Raw genomic sequence first — 26666 nt, 5'->3', positions numbered from 1 at the left:
ACATTGTAACATATGAATCCTCTGTTTTTATCCTTTATACTTCCAAAGAGACTCAACCAAGTAAAAACATCAATTTTCGGCCTTCTGAGATACCCACGTTAATGTTAGATGCTCCAATACTAGACTGAGGTATATCACCTTCAACACTCCCCAACTCAAACTACTGACATAACAAGAACTGTGTTCCTTCTTTTTATTTATTTATTCGAATCTATTTCTATTTCATACATTATTTTTATTAGTTACTTATATTTATTAATTATTTGTATCTTTTATTTATTTGTTTGTGTGTACATGTGTATATATGTGAATGTGTATGTATGTATGTATGTATGTATGTATGTAACTAATATATGTGTGTATACACATGCATACATATATTATTACTATTGTTTCATTTTATTTTATTTTTATTTATTCATTTTTTTTATATTTGTGTGGATGTAAGATATGCTTAGTCCTCTATCCTTTCTCAATGCACCTGAGATTTTTGTGTGTGTGTTCCGTATTGTATTTACGCACATATATGTGAATATATGTGTATGAATGTTTATAAATGTATGTCTAAAGTTTTGGAAATCAATAAAAACAATGTTCGAAAAAAAACATCCATTTCTTTAATATATAACAATATCGTAGGTTAAATATATAAAACATATGCATTCAGACATAAAAATATCCAAAAGAGAATATAAAGCACGTGCTGTTTTGTAAAAGTGCGTTTAATTTAATTAATTTAATTTAATTAATTTAATTCATTCATTCTTTAAAACATATTTTTAATGTTTTCTTTCAGACAAACAGAATATAATAAATAATAATATAACAATAATAACTTTATTTACGTTTAAATAATGACACATGCGCATTACCCAGAGGCAGTTTTAGGAAATGAATAATTAAACTTGTAGATTAGATTACAGATTATTACACTGACAGTGACAGATTAAGGGTCAAACAGTATAATATACAGAGTTTTGGTATGCTGTAAAAGAGCTGTGTTAAACTGTAGATTAGATTATAGATTATTACACTGACAGTGACAGATTACGGTCATACAGTGTAATATACAGAGTTTAGGTATGCTGTGAGAGAGCTGTGTAAAACTGAAGCGTCACGTGATCAGCCCTGTGTTTTTACAATGAATGACAAAGGGCTGAACCAATCACATGTCACGATCCACAGTCCTGCGCTCTGATTGGCTGAAGGCGACAGTGACGTAGCTCCAGCGGACTATAAAGAGACGGCGCCATCTCCATTCAGCGCTCTACACAGTATGGCCGGCGATATTAGCTAGCACTCGCTAACTGTATTCTCTGCAAAAGGGAAGACGGCAACTTAAGAGAAATCAACACCTGGATTGCTTAAAGGACTGTACCTCAATAACTTAGACCTGACCGAGGAAGGATTGATTCAGCTGTAAACGACCCACGTTGAATCCTTGTTGTTGGGTGTCTGTTGTCTCATGATGGAAGATAACGGTGCACATTTCTTCGAGGGGACCGAGAAGCTGCTGGAGGTGTGGTTCTCCCGGCAGGATGAGACCAAAGGAACCGGGGACCTCCGTACCATCCCAAGGTGGGTGTCCTGTGAAGGTGTCAGGTGTAGTGAAGTCTCAGCAGCTGGATGTGGACCCTGGCTGAACGCCGTCCACGTGTCTGGTTTCCTGTAGACACACATGTAGCGTGTATACCGTGGGTTTAAAGTGGTTATCTCCTGCCTGTAGTCCCGGGTCTGGACTCCGAGCCCGGCTCGAACACACATTTTGTCAGCAGTAAGCCAGCTAACACCGTCACTGGAAAATGGCCACCTCCCCCTCGGAGAGTGGCTCTGTGGGGCTGAGTCATTCATTCTCCAGCCTGGAAATGTTCCATTATATTACACATTACTGATCTCCTTATGGATCACTTCTTCTGTACGAGAGATCCATTAAATCATGTTTAAAAGATAAACAGTTAGCACACCGGTGTTCTGTCGAGTTGTGCTTCTTTGAGGAAAATGCTACCGTGGAGCTAATTGATACCTAAAGCTATAATTCAGGCTGTTTGTTGATGTTTTTGATCACTAACATGAGCAAGTGGACTCTGAAGAACCAGATAGGCATGTTCCCCACTATACAACTTTATTTAAGCTTTCAGGAGAGGAATATTCCCCAAGACTTAATCAAACACAGCTTCCAGGACATAATCACTATATTTCTCTTTATCATCATAATAACACTATTATTTCAAAGTACCCTGTTTGAAGCAATCTGTCTCTAAGATCTCAGAAGAAGCATAACTCGATAAACTAAAGCCTCTATCAAGCCCCGAAGTGTGGCTCTCTCTGGGCATGCGCGCAGTCGCCCAGAAGCACATTTCGATAGTAAGCAGTATTCGTCAGAACACCGGCTTCAGCTAGCAAGCCCTGCTACATCCCGGGGAAATGTTGAAATATGTGTGTGTTTCTGTCCTCTTAGTCCCTGAACGGCCCCAACATGTCTGCTGGATCCCTGACCGAGTCTGCCCCCTCATTAGCCGGATGTGTCAGAGGACTTTGTCCCCACATTAGGCGGGCTCGGTGTCTTTTTAACATGCTAACGCGTTTATCGCCTCAGATTGGTGTTTGATGATTTGATAACAAACAGGTTCTGTCTATAAGAGTTTACTGCAGCAGCGTGATGTTTACAGATAAAGCCTGTGTGTGTGTGTGTGTGTGTGCTACTGTTTATTAAAGGTGTATTTATGTCTGCGTCACTGGCCACGGAGGGCCCTCACTGACGGAGTGAAGCATGCGGGGTCCGTCCTACACGCGGTGCAGGACGGACCCCGCATGCTACACACCTCAGAGGCAGCAGCAGCATGCGCTACACCTCACTATACTTGAATGTTTCTAAGCCTCACCAGGCTGGGACAGACCAGATCTATGCATGCACTGTTAATGTGATGACACTGAGAAGGATCCAGAGTTGTTCCTCTAAGAAAGCTACACACAGGGCTGTAGGAGATGAAGTCTGTGTTCATGAATCTGCATTATATCTTAATTATGAGAGTCCTCTGAAGAAACAACAGGTGGGCTTGTTGGTCAGTTTTGTGTAGGTGACAGTTGTGTCCTTATTAGGTCTGTAATTAACCATTATTTTATTAAATCGATGATTTGTCTCCAGTAGTTTGGACTGCTCCAGACCTGTGAAATTCAACGTGTTTTACTATTTTAAGTCTATATCATGTTTATAACAGTGCAGTAAGTTAAACTCATTATCACTGATTTCTTACTGCGTAGATTTCTTATTAAATTAGACAGTCCCTCCAGGAAGTCGCAACTTTCAACGCAAATTCAACCAATCGGCGTGATTTGTGTGCAGCCTTGCAATTTTATACAAACACTGCAACTTTAACCCATCACCTTAACCTCAGCCCCTGTTCGTCATCGACTTCATCAATTTCACTTCCTTGTTAGCGGTTGACAAGATGAAGACCTGTCGGCCATGAAAAGAGCACATTTACAAACTAATATTACCAACAAAGTTCATGCAGGTCAGTTTCTGGATGTTTTACATGAAAGCGGGGTAAACTGTGTTCCCCGGCGTGCAATATCATGGTGGAACATAAACATTAGTCCTCACTTGATCGGCACTTTTCAACAGAACACACGCACAGAGAACAGGTGAACAGAGGGGACAGCAGGCAGGACAAGTGACCATGACAATGTTGTTATTTATAGATACTCAAAAACCTTTTTAGTATTAATAAGCTATAGTTGTATTTATTTACAATGTATTTTTTTCTTTTACAACAGTGTTTACAAAGCAGGGGAGAAATATAAATACAAACACTGAACAAACATTTGAAAATAGCTCAAATACAACATAGCATCTGTTGAAAACTGAATCTTTTGAATTTAATGCAATTCATTCCAAGAAAAGTTGGGAGAGGGTCGTGTTTACTACTCAGTTTGAAGTTGAATAATAATGTTTGTAATTGTTTCACTATAAGTGCAGTGTTTCACAAAGGCTGGAAGATAAAGATGGAGACTCTGAGATTCTAACAAAATAGACTTTATTTGGTATCATCTCAATCAGTTTTAATAAGGATACTAACAACACTAAAAACAGCTGCCAATAATTTAGCATATTTACTTGTTCCTGAGATGTTATTGGGGGGAAAAAAGCTTTAAAAAGAAATCGCAACTTTTACTTGCACAATCAGGCTTTTCAGGCCACAACAATCTATAAAAGTGAAATCCTGGAGGGGCTGATTAATAGTAATCTGCTTCAAAACAGACAAATTGGACAGATTTTTACAACTCAGAATGAATGCTAGTATTAACAGGAACAGAAAAGAGACAAATGAAGACAAGCTACGCTAGCTTCCACTTAGCACGCAACAGCTACGGTATCCCGACATAAGCGTCCGACACAAACGTCATAGTAATGTGAAGTATTTCTATTTAAGGCTACTGACTGAAGCACAAAGTAAACAGTGATTGAAAATGAAAGATGTACGAGCTGTAACTGGTGAACTCATCCTTTAGTGGTATTTGAAGACCCCACAGCTCCAGGATGTTTGTGTTAATGGTGTTGGTGCGTTGGCGTTGAGCTGCCACTTCACCTGTTCCTCTGCTTTTGTTCTGGATCAAACTTTCACAAACTTTGGAAGTTTTGGGTCAGGGTTTTTTGAGCCTCATCGTCTGTGCGTTCCACCGTAGTTCATGTGTTCTTCTCTGGTTCTGTGCAGAATGTAAACAGTGGGAGTGATACACCCCCCTGTACTTTTGGTTATGCACTGCTGCTACAAAGGAACGTGTCCCGGCCAGCATGTGATTTTATCATACAACAATAACAATCAACAACAATAATATGACGCGTCCACGCTACATTTCTGTGTCCACAAATTTTATAGTCAATCAATGAAGTCGACTAATCGTTGCAGCCTAGTCCTCTAATGTCAACCTCACTGTAAGGGTGTGTGTGAGGGCGTGATGTCACCTGGAGTCTTGAACCTGCTCTGTATTCGTAGGTATTGTTATGTGGGGTGTTTTGTTCCAGTAGCCTACACTCCTGTTGTTGTTCAGGAGTAATAAATAAAGCATGCTCTTTGTTGAGCCAGGATATATTAAGACTGTCTCATAAATATGTTATTGTTTGGAGCCACAGCAGCTCAGTCTGTAGGGACCTGGCCTGGGAACCTGAGGGATATCGCTCCAAGCTCTGGACTGGGACTCGTTTAGAAAACGGCCTTGTGGCTCTCGAGGTGCCCGTTCACTTCCTGAGTACTGAACACCACTGTACTCGGGATGCTCTCCCACGTGCAAGCCGGAGAATCTGGCATCTCTCTCGAGGTGCATATCCAGAGGATCCGGTTTGTACACGTGTGTGTCTCCATGTGTGTGTTGTATGTTCAGTGTCGCAGTGATTAAATGAATCTCCTCATAGGGTCAATAACTAAGTCTTCTGTTGTTAGTGTAGTGGGAGAGTTGCGACACTGACCAGTCACAGATCATGTAGATTTGTGGTGAGCAGATGGGTCTGTGTTCCAGAAACAGGAGGAGCAGTCATGTTGCTTACTGAGGAGGAAGAATCACTATGAAGTCCTTTAGGGTCTCTTTCTCAGACTCCATGGCCCGCTGTGGGCTCTACCCACACTGTGCATGGTTCTTGTTCCGGTCATGTATCCAGCAGTGCAGGCGACACACCTCCTCTCTGATTGGTTGCTTCAAGGCGCTTGTCTGCAGTCAAAGAAAACAGCCTGCATGCTCAGAAAAGTTGGTGCGAATGGTCAGAAAGGCTGGTGACCTTTGACCCTGTGCATCTCCAGAAGTCCATTAGATGCTGTGTTCTACTTGGGCAAAAGGCTGTGCTGTGCCCGAGGGGACAGGTGAAAGTGGTTTAGGTCAGTGGTGGAATCAGGAGCGGGGAGATTCAAGAGGCCACAGAAAGGTAGAGATCTTACTTTGAATCTCAACCCTGATAGTTTCAGTCGTGTTAACATCCTGAACAGCTGACTGCTGATGATCTGTAGTCATTGTTCCTGTGTTTTAAAGGAACGCTCAGTGTCACAGTGAACACCCCAGTGCTCAGGGTTATGCATGTTTGTGACTAATGTTCAACCATTGGCTGAAAACATACTGTAGAGGAGCTGTAATTAAAACCCTAATGACAGAGCTGCTGTCAGTCTGAGGCTGTGTGGAACCCTGAGACCTTTAGAGAGACCGGAGACCTTCATTCACGTCTCTGAAACAGGAAGTTCAGCTGTGACTCTGGTTTCAGTGGGAATGTAGTGGAGTAGTTTCCACATGGTCATGATTTACGATGACAACAGCTGTTAAGACGCCATCACCCCTGCAGCAAGTCCTCTCCCCTGCTCTGAAATCCCTCACCAGCTTCTTCTGTGCGGTCCGACTGGTTCTGTCCTCTTCACTGACGGCCTGACTCAACCTGTTCTTGCAGTGCGGCGCGGCGCTGCCCGTGGCCAGTTTCAGGGCTAAATCTGCCTCGCACTATGGGTGACTTTCAGGTCATTAACCAGATCACAGACGGTTTAAGAAAAGTGTGTGTCCGATCGGGTGAATGAGGACTGGCATTCATTTACAGCCAGAGGGCAGATTAACGGCTCAGAGGGACGCTGTCAGTGGATCAGGCTTGGCTTGGACGTCAGCCAATGTCCAAATAAGTCCACAAGGGCATCTGATTCACAAATGTGGAGCTCGCTCACATTACCTCCACAGAAGGTCTACATCAACACCTGAAGGGTCTTGTTGGCTCTGAGGCCAAAGAGGTCTCACACGAGTTCTTCTGTTTCTGAGAAAGACTTGTCAGACTTGTTTGTTCATCCTGACGCTTCACGGGCACAGATTAAAACTCTGATGCGTTTTCAGCAGTCTGATCTGGTTCTTTCTTGGAGTCTAACCCTCAGCAGCCAGAAATAGACTCTGGTGCTCATTTCACACTGAAACAGGAGCTCAGTGAGGGCTGCAGTAACGTTGTCCCTCTGGTATGCAGCGGGGAGCCGGCGTGTTGCAACAGCTCTGATGTCACCAGAGAGAAGAAGTGCGACGCAGCAGTCTCACCTATGTTAAAGGTGCTGCATGCTCTGTTCAATGAGAACAGAGCCCTGTGGACGACAATTCAACAACAAATTATTGTGATATAATTTTTCTCTAATAAATAAAAAAATGTGATACAAATAAACATGTAATTCCACCCCCCAGCCACTAATGCCTTAAACACTAGTTGCCACCCAACATTTGACAGAAGAAGAAGAGGCATTGAACAGCCAATCATGTTGCACGGTGAGAGGTAGGCGGGGCTTAAAGACGTTCTGAGCGGAATGTAAACACAGCTGAAACTGCTGCGACACTGAAGAAAACTCAAAGCAGAGTCGTTAGTCTGACACTGAGTCGACTCTGTGTTAACTATTAACTTCATCCACTTCATTAAATCTACTTTCAGGATGTGGGTAAAGGAAGAGCACAGAGACTACTTCTGCTGTGAACACGTTTAATGTCCATCATGACCGTAGGACAACTGAACACTGAATAACCATGATGCATTCAATGCACTGTGGGAAACAACATCACTCGGTCTGTAACCCTTAGTAATCTTAAAGGGGAGAGCACAACTCAACACAATACTCTATAAACTGATACACAGAATACAGTTTGATATATCTTTGTTGTAAATTTAAATCAAATTATGGAAATAATCTCAACCTGAGAAAAATCAGAATCTACAAACTAAAACTTCACAAAAATCTCTTCTTCCATTAAAGACCTGCTTCCAACACCGTCAGAAATGATGGATTCAAGAAGTTCACCAGAAACTAAATCCAGATACAAACTAACAAACTGTCTTCAACTTTCACTCAGGAGCAAAAATCTGACTTTACATTTTAATGAAATAATGATTTGATATTCACCATAATTATTGATATCAACTGATATGAAATATTTTATGGTGATAACATCATTTTCAATATCGCCCAGCTCTACCCTGGAGGACGTGCTGTTTGTTCTAAAGATGTACCGAGGTGTTGACTCTGTGATAAGTTGAGGATCAGCATTTTAAAGGGGTTAATCAGCCTGGCCAGGCCTGGAGCTGACTGTACATGAACTCAGTGTAAGCCGGGAAAGAGTCGTCACTGTTGAGTCACAAACAGAAACAGGAGGATGGATCCACCGCATTGATCCCCCTCTGTGAATTTATTGTGTTACAGCAGGCACCAATAAACACACCACAAGTTTACAGGAACACAGCAGAGAGGAACACAGCAGAGAGGAACACAGTCATCAGAGTGGAGGAAAACTACACCAGGAAATACTGCTGGCAGCACCCAAACATCCCCGTGTTTTAATAATGCACTCTGTGCAGACTGCCTTCATTTCATCTACACAGAGGGGGAGGGGAGTTACACCATGTGTACAGTTATTGACCATGCAGGAATACAACAGCAGCTCCATAATAAACCCCATGGTCTCCTCCTGTGATCAGATTGAAGTGATCAGTGTAGATAAATAAAAACAGTCTGCATGCATCCCTCTCTTTACTAACTCGGCGTGGAGACGGTGCTCATGCAGGACCATGGTGCATGAAGCTCTCACAGAGGCTGGGTGGATGGTTAATTTTAGCCTCCTCATGATCAGTGTGTGTGTGTAGGTGTTTATCATCACAGTGTGCTGCTCAATATTAATGACTGGTGTTTGACTCTGGTAACATGTCAGTAAGGAGCTGAGGGGAAGAGGTATGTGTTGTTTGGATCGTGTAGAGTCAGTCACACTGAGCTCTCACATGTTCACCACGTCTCGATCTCTTATCTCTTTATGGTCTCTTATCGATCACTATCTGTTCAGGTGGCCCCTGTGTTACTCAGATGTTTTAATGACTGCAGTCTCCTGTTATGATACAGCGTTTAGGATTTTCCTATCCTGACATAAAGTCTGTATTAAGTTGAAGTATAAGAGGTGTGAAGCCTCTTCATACCATGATGTTTATAGATAACTCCCATGAACTGATTAAAGTCCTCACACAGATGAAAGCCAGTAAATGACTTGATGTTGACCTCTGAGCAGAGCTGTCACTGCCAGGCACACGAGTGGCGCTGACAGTCACTGAGGCACCTTTCTCATTCAGAGGTACCTCAGAAATGGCTGTTGCTTCATCTTTCAGTGGGTGGGGGTGGGGGGGGGGGGGGACTATGCAGCATTAGGCTGCTGGTAAATTCCCTTTTGAGCGTTGGTTGCCCTCCTCGCGGTCTTTCTCTGCCTGCCCGGGCCATGCTGGGCTTCCTGCTGGATGCTCTGAATGGATCCAGGCTGCTCTTGTGAGATTGTAGTGGGAACGTGACGCAGCTGCTTTTTGCACTGCGGCTGTCTTTGAGTGCTGGTTGTGGAGGGAGGGGGAGGGGAGGAGAGGAGGCAGCCTTCCTGTTGTTGTGGAGAGTGCAGCCTGTGCCTCTGATATTCAGTCTGCTCAGCAACCAGGAATACAATCAATATCTGAGCTGCTGTCCTGCACATAACACCTTACAGTCCTGTCAGAGTGAAGGCTTTCTGCCCCTGTTTACTGTAGTGATCCTGCTGTACTGATCCTGCTGAAGTGTTACTGTAGTGATCCTGCTGAAGTAATACTGTAGTGATCCTGCTGTAGTGTTACTGTACTGATCCTGCTGAAGTGTTACTGTAGTGATCCTGCTGAAGTAATACTGTAGTGATCCTGCTGTAGTGTTACTGTACTGATCCTGCTGAAGTGTTACTGTACTGATCCTGCTGAAGTGTTACTGTGGTGATCCTGCTGCAGTGTTACTGTAGTAATCCTGCTGCTTTTTACTGTAGTGATCCTGCTGAAGTGTTAACGTAGTGATCCTGCTTTAGTGTGACTGTAGTGATCCTGCTTTAGTGTTACTGTAGTGATCCAGCTGTAATGTTTCTGTAGTGACCTTGCTGTAATGTTACTGTAGTGATCCTGCTGTAGTGTTACTGTAGTGACCTTGCTGTAATGTTACTGTAGTGCTCCTGCTTTAGTGTTACTGTAGTGATCCTGCTGAAGGGATCCTACAGCGTGTTACTGTAGTGATCCTTCTGTAAAATTGCTGCATTGATCCTGCTGCTTGTTACTGTAGTGATCCTGTTTTAGTGTGACTACAGTGATCATGGTTAAGTGTTACTGTATGATCCTGCTGTAGTGATACTGCAACAAGTTTCTGTTGTGATCCTGCTGTAGTGATCCTGCTGCTTTTTACTGTAGTGATCCTGCTGAAATGTGACTGCAGTGATCCTGCTGTAGTGTTATTGTAGTGATCCTGATGTACTGATCATGCAGCTTGTTATTTAGGGGCCCTGCTGCTTTTTACTGTAGTGATCCTGCTGAAATGTGACTGCAGTGATCCTGCTGTAGTGTTATTGTAGTGATCTGATCATGCAGCTTGTTATTTAGGGGCCCTGCTGCTTGTTACTGTAGTGATCCTGCTGTAGTGATGCTGCAACGTGTTTCTGTTGTGATCCTGCTTTAGTTATCCTGCTGCTTGTTACTGTAGTGATCCTGCAGCATATTACTGTAGTGATCCTGCTGCTGTGATCCTGCAGCGTGTCATTGTAGTGATCCTGCTGTAGTGTGACTGCAGTGATCCTGCTTCTTGTTACTGTAGGGATCTGCTGCTTGTTACCGTAGTGATCCTACATAAGTGTTACTGTAGTGATGCTTTAGCATGTTACTGTAGTGATCCTGCTGCATGTTACTGTAGTGATCCTGCTGCTTGTTACTCTAGTGATCCTGCTGGAGTTTTACTATAGTGATCCTGCTGCTTGTTACTGTAGTGATCCTGCTGCTTGTTACTGCAGTGATCCTGCTGCTTGTTACTCTAGTGATCCTGCTGCTTGTTACTGTAGTGATCCTGCTGCTTGTTACTGTAGTGATCCTGCTGCTTGTTACTGTAGTGATCCTGCTGCTTGTTACTGTAGTGATCCTGCTGCTTGTTACTGTAGTGATCCTGCTGCTTGTTACTGTAGTGATCCTGCTGCTTGTTACTGTAGTGATCCTGCTGCTTGTTACTATTGTGATCCTGCTGCTTGTAACTGAAGTGATCCAGCTGTGGTGATCCTGCAGCGTGTTACAAGATATAAGATAAGATATACTTTATTGGTCCCCTATTAGGGGAAATTCTTTCAGCAGCATACAACACGGGACAGAGGAATACAACAATGTACTAACATTGTTAAACTATAATAACAATAATAATAGCAATGATAAAGGGGAAATAGAATAAAACAAAATATGGCAACTATTACAGATGTATACACACTGTCCACTTCTATCTGATAAATAGATGAGGTAAGTTATTGCACGTATAAAATTGCACCAGGTTAAGTAAAGATATATACACAGTATGAAGAACAGTGCGATTCAGATGGATACAGTAGTTATTTGTGAATCTGCAAAGTCACATAGTCACATAGTCACATAGTCACATAGTCACATAGTCACATAGTAACTCTGGAGGGTGGGAGTCTAAGTCTGCTGCTGATGGAGCTGCTCAGGGACCCCACAGTCTCATGCAGGGTGTGAGAGGGATTGTTAATGATGGATGTCAGCTTGGCTAAAATCCTCCTCTCACCCATCTCCTCCAAGGAGTCCAGAGGACAGCCCAGGACGGAACTGGCCCTCCTGACCAGTCTGTTTAGTCTTTTCCTGTCCCTGTCTGTGCTCCCTGCACCCAAGCACACCACTTTATAGAAGAGTGCAGACGCTACCACAGTGTCTGTCTACTGTTGTGATCCTGCTGCTTGTTAATGTAGTGATCCTGTTGTAGGGTCACTGTAGGGATCCTGCTCTAGTGTTACGGTATTGATCCTGCTGTAGTGTTACTGTATTGATCCTGCTGTAGTGTTACTGTAGTGATCCTGCTGTAGTGTTACTGTAGTGATCCAGCTGTAGTGTTACTGTAGTGATCCAGCTGTAGTGTTACTGTATTGATCCTGCTGTAGTGTTACTGTAGTGATCCTGCTGTAGTGTTACTGTAGTGATCCAGCTGTAGTGTTAAAGGTGACATATCACGCTTTTTTCATCAATATATATTGGTCTAAGAGGTCCCCAAAACATGTCTTTAAAGTTTATGCTCAAAAAAACACTTTGAAATCAGATTTTGGTCTGCCTGAAAAACCCTCTTCTTCAGTCCTCCTCAGAACACTCTGTTTTCTCTCTGACCACGCCCCCTCAGGAAGTAGATGTGCCTCGGCTGTCCAGCACGTTGATCTAATGTTTACATGTTGGCTGAATATACACGGCTGCTCAGAGATCACGTTACTTCAACCCTCTGAATCTGATCCAGAATCTGATCCTGACGGAGAGGCGCCTGTAGCAGGACCTTTCTGAACGATTGGTCATAGATTTAGTGTTTCTTGTTGTTTTATTTGTCAGTATGTTGACGTGTGTCTTGGTACACAGCTACGAACATGTAGCTATGTGGCTATGCTAACTAGCGCTAGCACTTATCCATGATAAATAAAAATCATCCACTAGATCTTCAAATCTGCAGACGTGGGGAGTAAAACCGACCTTTGTGTTTATTAAGACAGCCTACAACTAGCATGCCTCCCTCCTAAGCTCCTTGTTAGCACACGTGTGTGCAGGTAATGAAAAACGGAGGAGGGGATTCAGTATTATTTTATACAGTCTATGGGCTGAACAAGCTCCGAGCTCTGACTTCCTGTTACAGACCGGATATTGTTGTTACGTAACAAAAACACTGAAGTCTGAAACGGCTGGTTTCACACACATTTACAGAAAGGTGGAGAAATCAGAACAGGGGCAGAATGGATTCTTTTCATTCTCGGGGGGTTTGTAGACATGCCAGGGAAACATATTTCAGGTAGAGAACCATTAAAAAGTCCATTTTGCATGATATGTCACCTTTAATGTAGTGATCCTGCTGTAGTGTTACTGTAGTGATCCAGCTGTAGTGTTACTGTAGTGATCCTGCTGTAGTGTTACTGTAGTGATCCTGCTGCATGTTACTGTAGTGATCCTGCTACATGTTACTGTATTGATCCTGCTGTAGTGTTAATGTAATGATCCTGCTGTAGTGTTGCTGTAGTGTTACTGTATGGATCCTGCTGTAGTGTTGCTGTAGTGTTACTGTATGGATCCTGCTGTAGTGTTAATGTATTGATCCTGCTGTAGTGTTACTGTAGTGATCCAGCTGCATGTTACTGTAGTGATCCTGCTGTAGTGTTAATGTATTGATCCTACTGTAGTGATCCTGCTGTAGTGTTACTGTATTGATCCTACTGTAGTGATCCTGCTGTAGTGTTACTGTATGGATCCTGCTGTAGTATTACTGTATGGATCCTGCTGTAGTGTTACTGTAGTGATCCTGCTGTAGTGTTACTGTATGGATCCTGCTGTAGTGTTAATGTAGTGATCCTGCTGTAGTGTTACTGTAGTGATCCTGCTGTAGTGTTAATGTAATGATCCTGCTGTAACTACTGTAGTGATCCTGTTGTAGTGTTACTGTATTGATCCTGCTGTAGTGTTACTGTAGTGATCCAGCTGCACGTTACTGTAGTGATCCTGCTGTAGTGTTACTGTAGTCATCCTGCTGTGGTGTTACTGTATGGATCCTGCTGTAGTGTTACTGTATGGATCCTGCTGTAGTGTTACTGTAGTGATCCTGCTGTAGTGTTACTGTAGTGATCCTGCTGTAGTGTTAATGTATTGATCCTGCTGTAGTGTTACTGTAGTGATCCTGCTGTAGTGTTACTGTATTGATCCTGCTGTAGTGTTACTGTATTGATCCTGCTGTAGTGTTACTGTAGTGATCCTGCTGTAGTGTTACTGTATGGATCCTGCTGTAGTGTTACTGTAGTGATCCTGCTGTAGTGTTACTGTAGTGATCCTGCTGTAGTGTTACTGTATGGGTCCTGCTGTAGTGTTAATGTAGTGATCCTGCTGTAGTGTTAATGTATTGATCCTGCTGTAGTGTTACTGTAGTGATCCTGCTGTAGTGTTAATGTATTGATCCTGCTGTAGTGTTACTGTAGTGATCCTGCTGTAGTGTTACTGTATGGATCCTGCTGTAGTGTTACCGTATGGATCCTGCTGTAGTGTTACTGTAGTGATCCTGCTGTAGTGTTACTGTAGTGATCCTGCTGTAGTGTTACTGTAGTGATCCTGCTGTAGTGTTACTGTAGTGATCCTGCTGTAGTGTTACTGTAGTGATCCAGCTGTAGTGTTAATGTAATGATCCTGCTGTAACTACTGTAGTGATCCAGCTGCATGTTACTGTAGTGATCCTGCTGTAGTGTTACTGTATTGATCCTGCTGTAGTGTTAATGTAGTGATCCTGCTGTAGTGTTACTGTAGTGATCCTGCTGTAGTGTTACTGTAGTGATCCTGCTGTAGTGTTACTGTAGTGATCCTGCTGTAGTGTTACTGTAGTGATCCTGCTGTAGTGTTACTGTAGTGATCCAGCTGCATTTTACTGTAGTGATCCTGCTGTAGTGTTACCGTAGTGATCCTGCTGTAGTGTTACTGTAGTGATCCTTCTGTAGTGTTACTGTAGTGATCCTTCTGTAGTGTTACTGTAGTGATCCTGCTGTAGAGTTACTGTATGGATCCTGCTGTAGTGTTACTGTAGTGATCCTGCTGTAGTGTTACTGTAGTGATCCTGCTGTAGTGTTACTGTATTGATCCTGCTGTAGTGTCACTGTAAGGATCCTGCTGTAGTGTTAATGTAAGGATCCTGCTGTAGTGTTTCTGTATTGATCCTGCTGTAGTGTCACTGTAAGGATCCTGCTGTAGTGTTAATGTAAGGATCCTGCTGTAGTGTTAATGTAGTGATCCTGCTGTAGTGTTACTGTAGTGATCCTGCTGTAGTGTTACTGTAGTCATCCTGCTGTAGTGTTACTGTAGTGATCCTGCTGTAGTGTTAATGTAGTGATCCTGCTGTAGTGTTACTCTAGTGATCCTGCTGTAATGTTACTGTAAAGATCCTGCTGTAGTGTTACTGTAAGGATCCTGCTGTAGTGTTAATGTAAGGATCCTGCTGTAGTGTTAATGTAATGATCCTGCCTCGCTCCTATAGGACTGTACATTCATTATGTGGGGCGGCTGTGGCTCAGTGGGTAGAGGGGGTCGTCTCTCAATCAGAATGTTGGGGGTTTGATCCCAGCCCCTTCAGTCACATGCTGAAGTGCCTTTGAGAAAGAAAGAACAAATCTGTTGTTCAGCGGTGTGTTAATGTGTATGAATGTTATCCTTCCACAGAGTCATCCTTCGTCAACATGCCTGCAGACACTGAGCGCCTTGTTACACTGAGGATGTTAATGTTGTCACTCTGTGTCCCTGTACTCTCTCTCTCTCTCTCTCTCTCTCTCTCTCTCTCTCTCTCTCTCTCTCTCTCTCTCTCTCTCTCTCTCTCTCTCTCTCTCTCTCTCTCTCTCTCTCTCTCTCTCTCTCTCTCTCTCTCTCCAGGTTTGAGTGGGACAAACTCTTGGAGAATGTGCATTGTTTGATCATAAGTGTGACAAAGTCTGACAAGCAGGACGCTTATATACTCAGGTGAGTGTTCACTGTTTGTGTTCACTGTGTGTGTTCACTGTGTGTGTTCACTGTGTATGTTCACTGTGTGTGTTCACTGTGTGTGTTCACTGTGTGTGTTCACTGTGTGTGTTCACTGTGTGTGTTCACTGTGTATGTTCACTGTGTGTGTTCACTGTGTGTGTTCACTGTGTGTGTTCACTGTGTGTGTGACTGATTTAGAAGGCAGGATTAGACAGCAGTGACCTGTAAGCTGCTTTCTATTGACAGAACAGTCTCAGGTTATGAGACGGGCAGAGCTGAGCCTCATCATGAACAGAGTAATTGTGCTCCTCTGTCCTGGGCTCAGTGTCTGTCTTACTCTCAGTTATTTTAATAAATCTAACTGCCTCAGTCAGTGATTAATGTGTGCTGCAGTAGTCTAAAACAAGAAGAATCAAGCCTGCTTACATCCAGGCTGTGGGTGGAAAGGCTCTCTTTAGGAAGGCTTAAAGTCTGCACCTACACCTGGAGGAAACTTAAAGCTTCCTGTGAGGAACGTTTGGGTTGTGTCTATTGTTTTCTGTACACATGTAATCATTGTCTCGACAAAAAGTATAGTTCTTATTAGAGCTATTAGATATTAGGGTCTTGTCTCACCCTGTCAGGATTCTTTTCCCATAACAACCTGCTACCATACATTATCCCGATTATTACCCGGCTACTAACTTCAAATACAAACCCGTTGTTAAAAACATTGATTAAAGATGATTTTATTGATTGAAATGATTTATGTTTACAGTTTTTAAAAATAGTCCCAGTGATTCCTCGTCAGTGATCGTTCCATGGTGATGGATTCTTCTCATTCAGCTCTCCTCCTTCTCTGAGCTCTGTGGTTCACACACCTTTAAAAAGAAACTAATGTCACAACTTTGAACCCTGCTGCTATCATCACCACCGCTCATGGTTTAACTTTCTTTGTAGAGATCACCAACCTAAAGTTTCTCTCACCTGCTCCACTCCTTCATCATATTGATGGACAGGATCCAATATGAAAACATCTGTAGCCTGCTGATTTAGCATGCTAACTGAAGCTAATGTTTTAGACACATTGTTTACCAATATGATGCTAACAGAAGCTAACGGTTTCCCCTCACCTTACGGTCTATGGTGTCAACAAGCAGAAGCTAAATGTGTCTGAACTCTTCTCTGTGGATTGATTTGACATGACGTGTGATCAGTTTGTCTCTGGTGTTGATCATGTTAGTGAAAGTTAATAACCGCTGTCAAGGGGTTTGGACCAATCAGAATCAAGCTTCTTACACAACCGGAAGATCAGTAAGAGAGCCGGGTAATAAATATGGAATAATGGACAGTATTAAGTTGTTGTTTTCTATCAAATGCAACTAAAACAAAAACATGACATCAGCATTATATATCAACCTAGAGGCTGGCTGCAGAAACACCAGAAACCACATACACAACCATTCAATGAGACGATCTTTACAGCAGAAATAAACATGTTGTAATGATAATAATAATCAAGATTAAAAACGAATACATAAAATAAATAAATAAAAATAAGAAATAGACATGCCTGGTTCCAAAAATGATTGTAGTCTGGATAGCTCATTTCTCTATCAGCACACACTGTACGGGGGGTGAACTATTTCATAACACTGCAATTTCAAAGATATTAAGATTACGAGTTTTCCATAATGAGAGGCACAGCTGACTTGATTGGCAGGCGGGAACACTGTAGCTGTTAGTGAGCTGGCTGAAGGCCCGCCTCTTTACCTCACACTGCCTCCACAGAAGTTAGGTTGAGTTCATGATGGGACAAGACTGAACGTGATGCACACTCATTATCAGAACGCCATACTCATTCTTCTGATTGGTGGTTTGACTTTTGATATCATAGAGAGATCAGTATGAGTTACCAGCTACAGACCTCTCACAGGAGCGGACATATGGTTCAGACTTTCACAGATAAGAAGAATAAAGGTCTCCGTCCTCCCTTATTAAACAGAAAGACGTCTTCCTGTGAGCGTCACAGAGTCTGTGATGTTTCAGTGAAAACTAGTTTCCCTGGTTAAAAACAAACAGCAGTGATGTAACTGTGTGTTCCTCTCTGGGAGACGTGAGGTTAAAAAGCTGACTTGTATTAATGGGCCCTTCAGAGCGCTCTGCTGTGAGTCGCTGTGAGGTGGTTGTGATCATTTCCCTCGAGCTGTTATATCACAGCTCTGAGTGGTGGAGTGTTTTCCTCTAATTGCTGCTGCTGCGTTACAAGTTCAGACAAATAAAGTCGGTGTGTGGTTGGCATGCGTGTTTTGAAGGGTGATGTGATTTACTTTGTAAATGCCTGCTTAAAGGGTAGTTCAGGTGTTTTTTAACCTCATGTTTTATTGTCTTCATCTTAGTGAATAACAGGTGTAAAGCCTTCACCAGTCAGACATGAGAGGCTTCAGATAATGCTCCAGAGTGATGACCGGCTCAGATGAGGTCCATTTTTGACTAAGAGTTCCAGGTCTTTTAGTCCCCAAAACTACTCTCCCCCTGAACTAAAAGGTTCCTGTGTCCCCATTGATGTCTGCGTTTCGACCGCGGGCTGAAGTCCCGGGTAGAGTGTGCAAATCAGGCCAGTGACGTATGGAGAAAAAAAAAGTAAATGCACTACACCACCAGACCAGTAGAGGGCAGTAAAACAAAGAGGAATGCCATTCATCATAGAAGCAGACGGACAGGCAGGTATCATTCTGAGCAACACAACAGTTAGCCTGTTAGCATGAAGAGACTCAGCTGGTGCTGTTTTAGATGGTGCTTTATTTCACACTGAATCAACACGTGAGAGGAGATAAGCGCGAGTAGCAAAGACGTTTCAACACGGCTTTAAAATCCTTTTGAACTCAAAAAGCTGTGATCGCAGAGATCGACCGGTGTTTTGGTTTAAACCGCGACTCTGTTAACTGGAGACTTTCAGCCGGATGCATCCCTCATAAACGTCTTTAGACCATCATTAAATATCTGATGAGGATATTTTGAAATCTTAATAAAAACTAAACTAGTTTGCATTCCCAGGAACTCCCTCTGTGTTTCAACAGCTGTGTAAACTCCACAAACACTGACACGTTCAGCTGAAGGTCTCCAGTTTACAGGGTCACTTTTAAAACCGTAACACCGGGAGAGACGCATTCACGGTGGGCTGAGAGAAGACTACTGTTACAAGCTGCTAAATCAAGAGAATCACAGCTTCTTCTTTTGAAAAGTACACACACATACAAAAAAGAGCGAACAAATCAAAACTAATGAAAGAAAGAGAAATCAAGTGAATCACAGATGTGTGTGATGTTATTGTGGACGGAGGGAGGAATAAAAACACTGGTTAATTTACCAATCAGACACGTTCAGCCTTGCAGGCCCTGCCCCCTGAAAGTCCCGGGACCTTTTAAAAGTACTACCCCCCTAGCAGGGGCTTTTAAGTGGGAGATTATCTACCCCTGAACTTAATTTAGACCCTGGGTCCACCGGTTGAAACGAATGTAGTTCAGGGGTAAAGTTCCTGTGGTCCAAAAATGCCTTGGGTTTCATAAAAAGTCATCAATGTTAGTTAAAGTCTGTACCATGAGCAGCTGAACCCTCCTCACTCCAGCTGAAACTGTCATTGAGAACACTCCCTCTGAGAAGTGTTTTTGAAAACCTGTTTTCATTGACCTCAAACTTGTCATGTGGATGTATGGCCAAACAGAGAGAGAGAGAAGTACAACACCTCCATCACTTCCCTCCCTTATTATCATTGAACATGATCATATTTAGACCTCACAGAAATGTTGCCTCCACACCCCGTGTGTTAGAATGTCCACAATGAGCGAATCCCCTCAGGGTCAGGGATGGACCAGCAGGTCTGGTGAGGTTTTACCAGGTCTGAACCTGCTGCACCTCCGTCTGAGGACTCCTCTCTCTCTGCAGACCGTCCTGCCGTCTGTAGTCATGTTTTCAATGAAACCATCACAGTCATCAGACGGTCTATGTAAGCCCACTTCTCCTCTCTAACAGATCCACCTCTTATTCCAGCCCTCCTTCACACCCCTCCAATAAGAGGCTGATAGAGTCCAGCTGCAGACAGACCCAGTTTCACCTGAACACATAAGACCAGGTGTGAGCCTCACTCTGAAGGTGCTGTCAGGGTCACGAGGTTACAGAAGAGACCTCTCCAGAGAGCCAGACTCCCCTGCTACCTCCATCAGGGTTCTGTGCTCTGAAAGGCTGCTGGTTTTAGATGCTTCAGTGGAGTCTGATGAGGTCTCTGTGTAGACACACACAGTTGGAGGCAGCTGCAGACTCCAGGCTTTAAGTGTTGTTAGTGATGTCAGACGAGTGTATGATCACCTGAAGCTGTCAGTGGAGGAACCTCTGAGCACATGTTCGTCCGTCTGCTGCTGCAGGATCTGCAACTCCTGAAGAAGTCCTGAACCCTCTCAGACACAGTGAGGCCCGAGGGTTCAGAGTCCAGGACCACCTGCCTGAATGTTTGACCCATGTAGTTTCAGACTATATGAACAGCGTGTTAGAAATAGAGGAGCAGGCATTGGCTAAGCTCCACCTGTCTCAGAGACCACCTGCTGAGGAGGCTCAGTGGACCATCAGTGATGTTAACATGTGTGTGTTCTTCCCTCCACAGTGAGAGTAGCATGTTTGTCTCCAAGAGACGTTTCATTTTGAAGACGTGCGGAACCACCCTCTTACTGCAAGCACTGGTGCCTCTGCTGGAACTCGCCAGGGAGTACTGTGGCTTCGATGCCATCGAGGTAGGACAGCAGACACATGGAAAGTGACATGCCTGAGACACTGCTGCTAAACCTGACTCATGTAACTCTGTGTGTCTGTGTGTGTCTGTGTGTGTGTGTGTGTGTGTGTGTGTGTGTGTGTGTGTGTGTGTGTGTGTGTGTGTGTGTGTGTGTGTGTGTGTGTGTGTGTGTGTGTGTGTGTGTGTGTGTGTGTGTGTGTGTGTGTGTGTGTGTGTGTGTGTGTGTGTGTGTGTGTGTGTGTGTGTGTGTGTGTGTGTGTGTGTGTGTGTGTGTGTGTGTGCTCCTGTTTACAGAACTTCTTCTACTCCCGCAAGAACTTTATGAAACCATCCCATCAAGAGTTCCCTCATCGAAACTTCCAGGAGGAAGTGGACTTCCTCAGCCAGATCTTCCCCAGTGAGTGGAGCAGTGTCTCGTGTTCACACACTGTGTTTAGGAGTCTCTGCAGGGCTGGCTCCAGCATGTCTCTGATAGATGATCCAGCTAACAGCACCATATGACACTGATGCAACATTCAATGATGGCTAACACAAAGCTCCCTGTGTGCTTCTTCCAGATGGTGCAGCTTACTGCATGGGACGTTTGAACTCTGACTGCTGGTAAGCAGACCTCCTTCTCCTGTAGTCATATGGAGACCTGTTAAAGGTCTCCTCAGGTTAGATAGCTCTGATGTTTAGGAGGTTTTCTGTCTAAATGAGAAGCCTGATGAATCTCATAGGGTGCATTTGGACCAAGAGTTCCGGGGTCTTTTAGCCCCCAGAACTACTTAACCCTGAACTAAAAGGTTCCTTTGCCCCCATTGTTGCCTGCGTTTCAATTGCGGGCTGAAGTCCCGGGTAGATTGTGCAAATCAGGTCAGTGACGTATGGAGAAAAAAAAGTAGATGCACTAAACCACCAGACCAGTAGAGGGCAGTAAATAAAGAGGAATGCCATTCATCACAGATGACACCATAGAACCAGATGGACTAAGACTAGTTTGCATTCCCAGGAACTCCCTCTGTGTTTCAACAGCTGTGTAAACTCCACAAGCACTGACACGTTCAGCTGAAGGTCTCCAGTTTACAGGGTCACTTTTAAAACCATAACACCGGGAGAGACGCATTCACGGTGGGCTGAGAGAAGACTACTGTTACAAGCTGCTAAATCAAGAGAATCACAGCTTCACACACATACAAAAAAGATAGAACAAATCAAAACTAATGAAAGAAAGAGAAATCAAGTGAATCACAGATGTGTGTGATGTTATTGTGGACGGAGGGAGGAATAAAAACACTGAGGTTAATCTACCAATCAGACACGTTCAGCATTGCAGGCCCCGCCCCTAGAAAGTCCCGGGACCTTTGAAAAGTACTACCCCCCTAGCAGGAGCTTTTTAGGGGGGAGATTATCTACCCCTGAACTTAATTTAGACCCTGGGTCCACCGGCCAAAATGCACGTAGTTCAGGGGTAAAGTTCTTCCAGATGAAAAACACCTATAGAGTCATCAGTGAGCAGTCTCCTCTGGATTCCCTCTGTCATCACCATCATCATCATCATCATCATCATCATCATGTCTAACCTGTGTCTCCTGCAGGTACCTGTTCACCCTAGACTTACCTGAGTACTGGGAGAACAAGCATGCAGATCAGACGCTGGAAGTTCTGATGAGTGACCTCGATCCAGCCATTATGGACCAGTTCTACATGAAAGATGGTGTTTCTGCAAGTGAAGTCACTCGTGTGAGTACAGCTCTAAGGTCCAGGTTTTGGTCCCGTCAGTCCTGGAACTGAGGAGCTCATGCTTTTGTCCCGCTCTTGTTACAGATGAGTGGAATTCGTGACCTGATACCAGGTTCTGTGATTGATGCCACAATGTTCAACCCTTGTGGATATTCAATGAATGGAATGAAGACTGACGTGAGTACACTCCGTTTGTTCCTGTCATGTGGGTCACATGGATCCAAACCACCATTTGAACATAGTGACACACAGACCGGTCAGCTCGCTCTGAGTCTGTGTTGAGTGAGGTAGTCAGCACAGTGTGGAGGTTTGAGTGAACTCAGTGAAACAAAGCGTGGCTGAACTTTGATGTTTTTGGGATGCTTGTGTAAGGACTGAGGAGGAGGAGCACCTTATGTGAGAGCTGTAATCTGCTCTAATGACCTCCCAGGGTTCACATATAACCATGAAAGCCTGTTCCATGGCTCCTGAAGCAAGCCTCACACTGTGCTGACACTTCTCCAGATTATTGAAGGAGTAGAGACAGTGAAGCAGCAGAGGACTAACGACACCTCCTGTCCCCTCCCACAGGGAACTTACTGGACCATCCACATCACCCCGGAGCCAGAGTTCTCCTACGTCAGCTTCGAAACCAACCTGTCCCAGACATCCTACGATGATCTGATCAGGAAGGTGGTGGAGGTGTTCAAGCCAGGAAAATTTGTGACAACGCTTTTTGTTAATCAGGTGAGTTTGGATCGGAGCGGCTGGCCTTCACTCAGCTCTGATCTGAGCTGTCTCTGGACTAAGCTCTCCTCTTGTCCTCCTGCAGAGCTCCAAATGTCGCAGTGTCTTTTCTTCAGCCCAGAAGCTCGAGGGCTACAAGCGCCTCGACCGCCAGCTGGCTCAATTCAACGACTACAACTTTGTCTTCACAAGCTACGTCCAGAACCGCCAGCAGAACCAGCAGAGCTGAGGTTCCAGGATGAAGAAGAGGCGTAAAAAGAAAGGCGACCGCCGTGGACTCCCCCACTGCGGCCGGCTTCACCCCCCACTACAGAGTTTGTCGTCCCCCTCCCCCCTCGTCCTCCCCCGGCCCCCCTCCCGCCGCTGCTGCCGTCGTGGTTTCGAGTGTTCCGGTGCTGACGCAGCGGCGCCCCCCAGTTTAACCTCCAGTTTGAGTTGTTTGCATTGTTGTTCCTGTGACTTAGATCTCTTGCATGAAAGCTCTTTTCTCTGTTTCGATATTCTAGCTCACTCTTGCTGTGATCTTGAAGTGCATGTAGAGGAATTAAACACGCTCTGTTTGAGGCTGTCCACCTGTGCCCAGTACAACGGTCCCTTCCTGCAGGTGTCCCCCCTCATCCCCCACAGACAAGGCTTCCGCCCACACTAAGCCAGGGCCCTGACATGCTCAGATCAGCGCGCCTGTTTCTGCTCTCCATGAATCACGACCCTTTCCTGAGTGCACTTTAAGAAGCTCACGGTACGAGAAGACGGCGGCTCTGCGTCTCGTCTGATTGAATGTAAAGTCAGGGTAAGCTTTGAGCCATACTAATCGTTGGTTTGTGGGGACGAGTCCCACCTTTTGAAAACGAACGCCATATTAGCTGTTTCATGTGACCAGACCAAGGGTCAGCCAGGAGACGGGATGCTTTGCTGGGTTTCTGAAGCAGACTCTAAAACCTGCGCTCGTTCAGCTCCACCGCCACCAACAGGGAGGGAGAGACGCCGTTTGACCTCTCTCTGTCTGTGACCTACCAAACTACATCTGATCCACCACCCCCCGGGTCTACATCCCACCAAACTACATCTAATCCACCACCCGCGAGTCCACATCCCACCAAACTACATCTGATCCACCACCCGCGAGTCCACATCCCACCAAACTACATCTAATCCACCACCCGCGAGTCCACATCCCACCAAACTACATCTAATCCACCACCCACGAGTCCACATCCCACCAAACTACATCTGATCCACCACCCACGAGTCCACATCCCACCAAACTACATCTGATCCACCACCCGCGAGTCCACATCATACCAAACTACATCTAGTCCTCCACCCCGAGGGTCCACATCTTACCAAACTACATCTAATCCTCCACCCTGCGGGTCCACAACCTTCACAGTCCAGGGTTTATACTTATGAGGGTCAATCACACCCCAGTCAATACAGAGTCTTCCTGCTGTTACTAATGAACCTGTTTGTTACAGACAGACCACCCTGTGACCAGAAACTCAAGTTACTGACTAAGTCCAGACACATGTAGACCACCAGAACAAACCCGAGCCAGCTCTGACCCTGAGAACTCAGGTAACCTGTGGTAAGAATAAAACCCCTGATACAGAATCACCTCACTGAGACCTGATCCTGGTCTCTTTAAGGGAGGCTTTAAACCAACTCTGATGGTGGGAGGTCATGACTGCGTTAACATACGTGTCACAAAAAACACGCGTCATATTCAGGGCCCATCTCCCCCAGTCCTCGTGTTTCCCCAGTCCTCGTGTGTACGTGTGTGTATGAATCATTGAAGACCTGAGCACTTTGTGTCACCATGATGGATCTAAAGCAAGCTTCTACCCTACAGCACTCACTTCACCTCCCCACACACACGCACGCACGCACACACACACACGGGCACACACGGGCACACACACACGCACGGGTCACACTGAATGTAGCAGCGGCTGTATGAAGCCCCCTCCCGTCCTCCATCTTTGAATGTACACGTCTGTAGAGAAAGGCTGGACTGAGTCTGAGCTGAATGTCTACACACACACACACACACACACACACACACACACACACACACACACACACACACACACACACACACACACACACACACACACACACACACACACACACACACACACACACACACAGAGACAAACACACACAGACAAACACACACGCACCCTCAGACGTAGTAGCTGAGGCAGAATGTGGAGAAGATGGTGGATGTGTGTGTGTGTGTGTGTGTGTGTGTGTGTGTGTTTCCTCTCATGCTCCCAGTATGATGCTGTGTGTGTGTGTGTGTGTGTGTGTGTTGCACGTGAAGGCGTAGTGATGGTGGCTCTGTATTACAGACCTCGCTCAGTGACCAGCCTCCCCCCCTCTTCCCCCCAGAGTCAGACCGTGACCTGACGAGAGCCGGCCCTGCTGGCTGTGCCCCCGCTCGCTCGCTCGCTCGCTCCGCTCTGAATGGGAAATAATGAATCAGACACTTTTTGCTTAGTTGTCCAGCAAAGCATTTTTCTTCTTCCCACAGAATATCAGCGTGTGTCTGTCTCTTTCCGCCCCATACAGAGATCTGTAAGAGCACAATAGAGGCCCGCCGGTCTGAGCATGCCAGGGTGCTCCCGGATCATTCCACATGTAACCGCTACATAAACTGCCGTTTTATTACATTTATTGTGCCCAGACGGTTTTTGCAGTGAATCAGTCCAAAATGTGACCCCCCAGCAGTTTAGTTCTTTTTGTTGGGTCCCTTTTGTTCACTGAGGGGGAAAATCCTGTGACACTATGGTGCATGTGACTACTAGTGCCGTGTTGCTTGACAGTGTAGTGTAGCGCCGTCTCTTCCTCCTTCCTCCGTCAGTGTGCTTCCACCTCCCTCTTGTTGAACCAGCTGTAGTTGTAGCTGCTGCATCCTGGCGTGTTTTTCGGGGTGGGTGGGGATTCTTCTTTTATTTATTTCTCTCCATCATTTCAAGCTGTGGCCGAGTGCTGAAAGCAGGTCGGGTTTCTTATTTATTACTTCATTAAACAGTCGTCCGAGGCTCGCCGCCTCTCTCCGCCTGCCGTCAGGTTTCCCTTCACGCTCTTCTCCTGCCAGAGAACGCAGTCTGAACGGAGAGCCGGCAGGAGTCAGGACCTGCTTTCAGCGCCGCCCGCCGTGAAGTACGGTCTGTCCTCTGAAGTGTGTGTGCGATGGTTGCATCAGAACCTGTAGCAGTGCTTTGATCACCTGAGGCGCTTGGCGAGCTGGTGGGGACGGTTCACGTGAGAACATGCAGTGGAGTCGACACTGGATAGCTTCCCTCTCTTTGTCCGTCATGGCGTTTGGAGTGGTTTATTCTTTTCCTGAGGACCAATCTCTGCTCTTCCATGACCTGCTCTGAGCTGGCCGCCATGATGGTTAGAGAAGTCACACAGTATCTGTTACACACTCACTGCTCTTGATCAGGTTAGCCTTAGCGGGATGCATCATTGCTCTATGATTTTATTTTTTATACAGTGAACTCAAAACGCATTTTGCAGTTAATGGAACTAGAGTTTTATACAAAAAGAGATTTTGTATTTTTGCTGCGGACCAATAGTCTCTTGTTATCTTCCCCTTTTTGTCCACATGTTGGGTTTTGTTGTTGAATAGTGTGTTCTGGGGTTAAGGGATGATTACCTTTGGAAGCTGATGAAATCATGTTGTGTTTATTTTTATCTTCACCTTCTCTTCCTCTCCGGAGCGTCTGACAGGAAGGGAAAGTGAAAGCCTCCCCGGGTGAGAGAGAGGGTGCAGTTGCAGGGTGTATCATGATGTACTGAAGGAGAAACTTTGCTGTTCTAATTCTTTCTTTTGCTGTTCTTTGGATGGTCAAGATGTGCTAAATATATCTGTGCTACGAGCTTGATGCTTCAATAAAAAGATACTTATCTGTGAAA

General features: G+C 44.9%; 1 protein-coding gene across 1 annotated transcript; it reads left to right on the top strand.

Moving 5' to 3' along the window:
* The first annotated feature begins 1255 nt into the window (after window positions 1-1255).
* On the top strand, window positions 1256-26666 carry amd1 (adenosylmethionine decarboxylase 1). Its single transcript, XM_034698839.1, has 9 exons — window positions 1256-1578; window positions 15443-15529; window positions 20169-20295; window positions 20589-20691; window positions 20852-20894; window positions 21872-22016; window positions 22101-22193; window positions 22587-22742; window positions 22828-26666. The coding sequence occupies exons 1-9, from the start codon at window positions 1466-1468 to the stop codon at window positions 22969-22971; spliced, it is 1011 nt and encodes a 336-aa protein (XP_034554730.1). The 5' UTR covers window positions 1256-1465; the 3' UTR covers window positions 22972-26666.

This window comes from Notolabrus celidotus, chromosome 13 (assembly GCF_009762535.1).
Source record: "Notolabrus celidotus isolate fNotCel1 chromosome 13, fNotCel1.pri, whole genome shotgun sequence".
Lineage (NCBI taxonomy): Eukaryota > Metazoa > Chordata > Actinopteri > Labriformes > Labridae > Notolabrus > Notolabrus celidotus.
The sequence above is the reverse complement of the archived record's forward strand: the minus strand, read 5'-3'. Positions and strand labels throughout refer to the sequence as shown.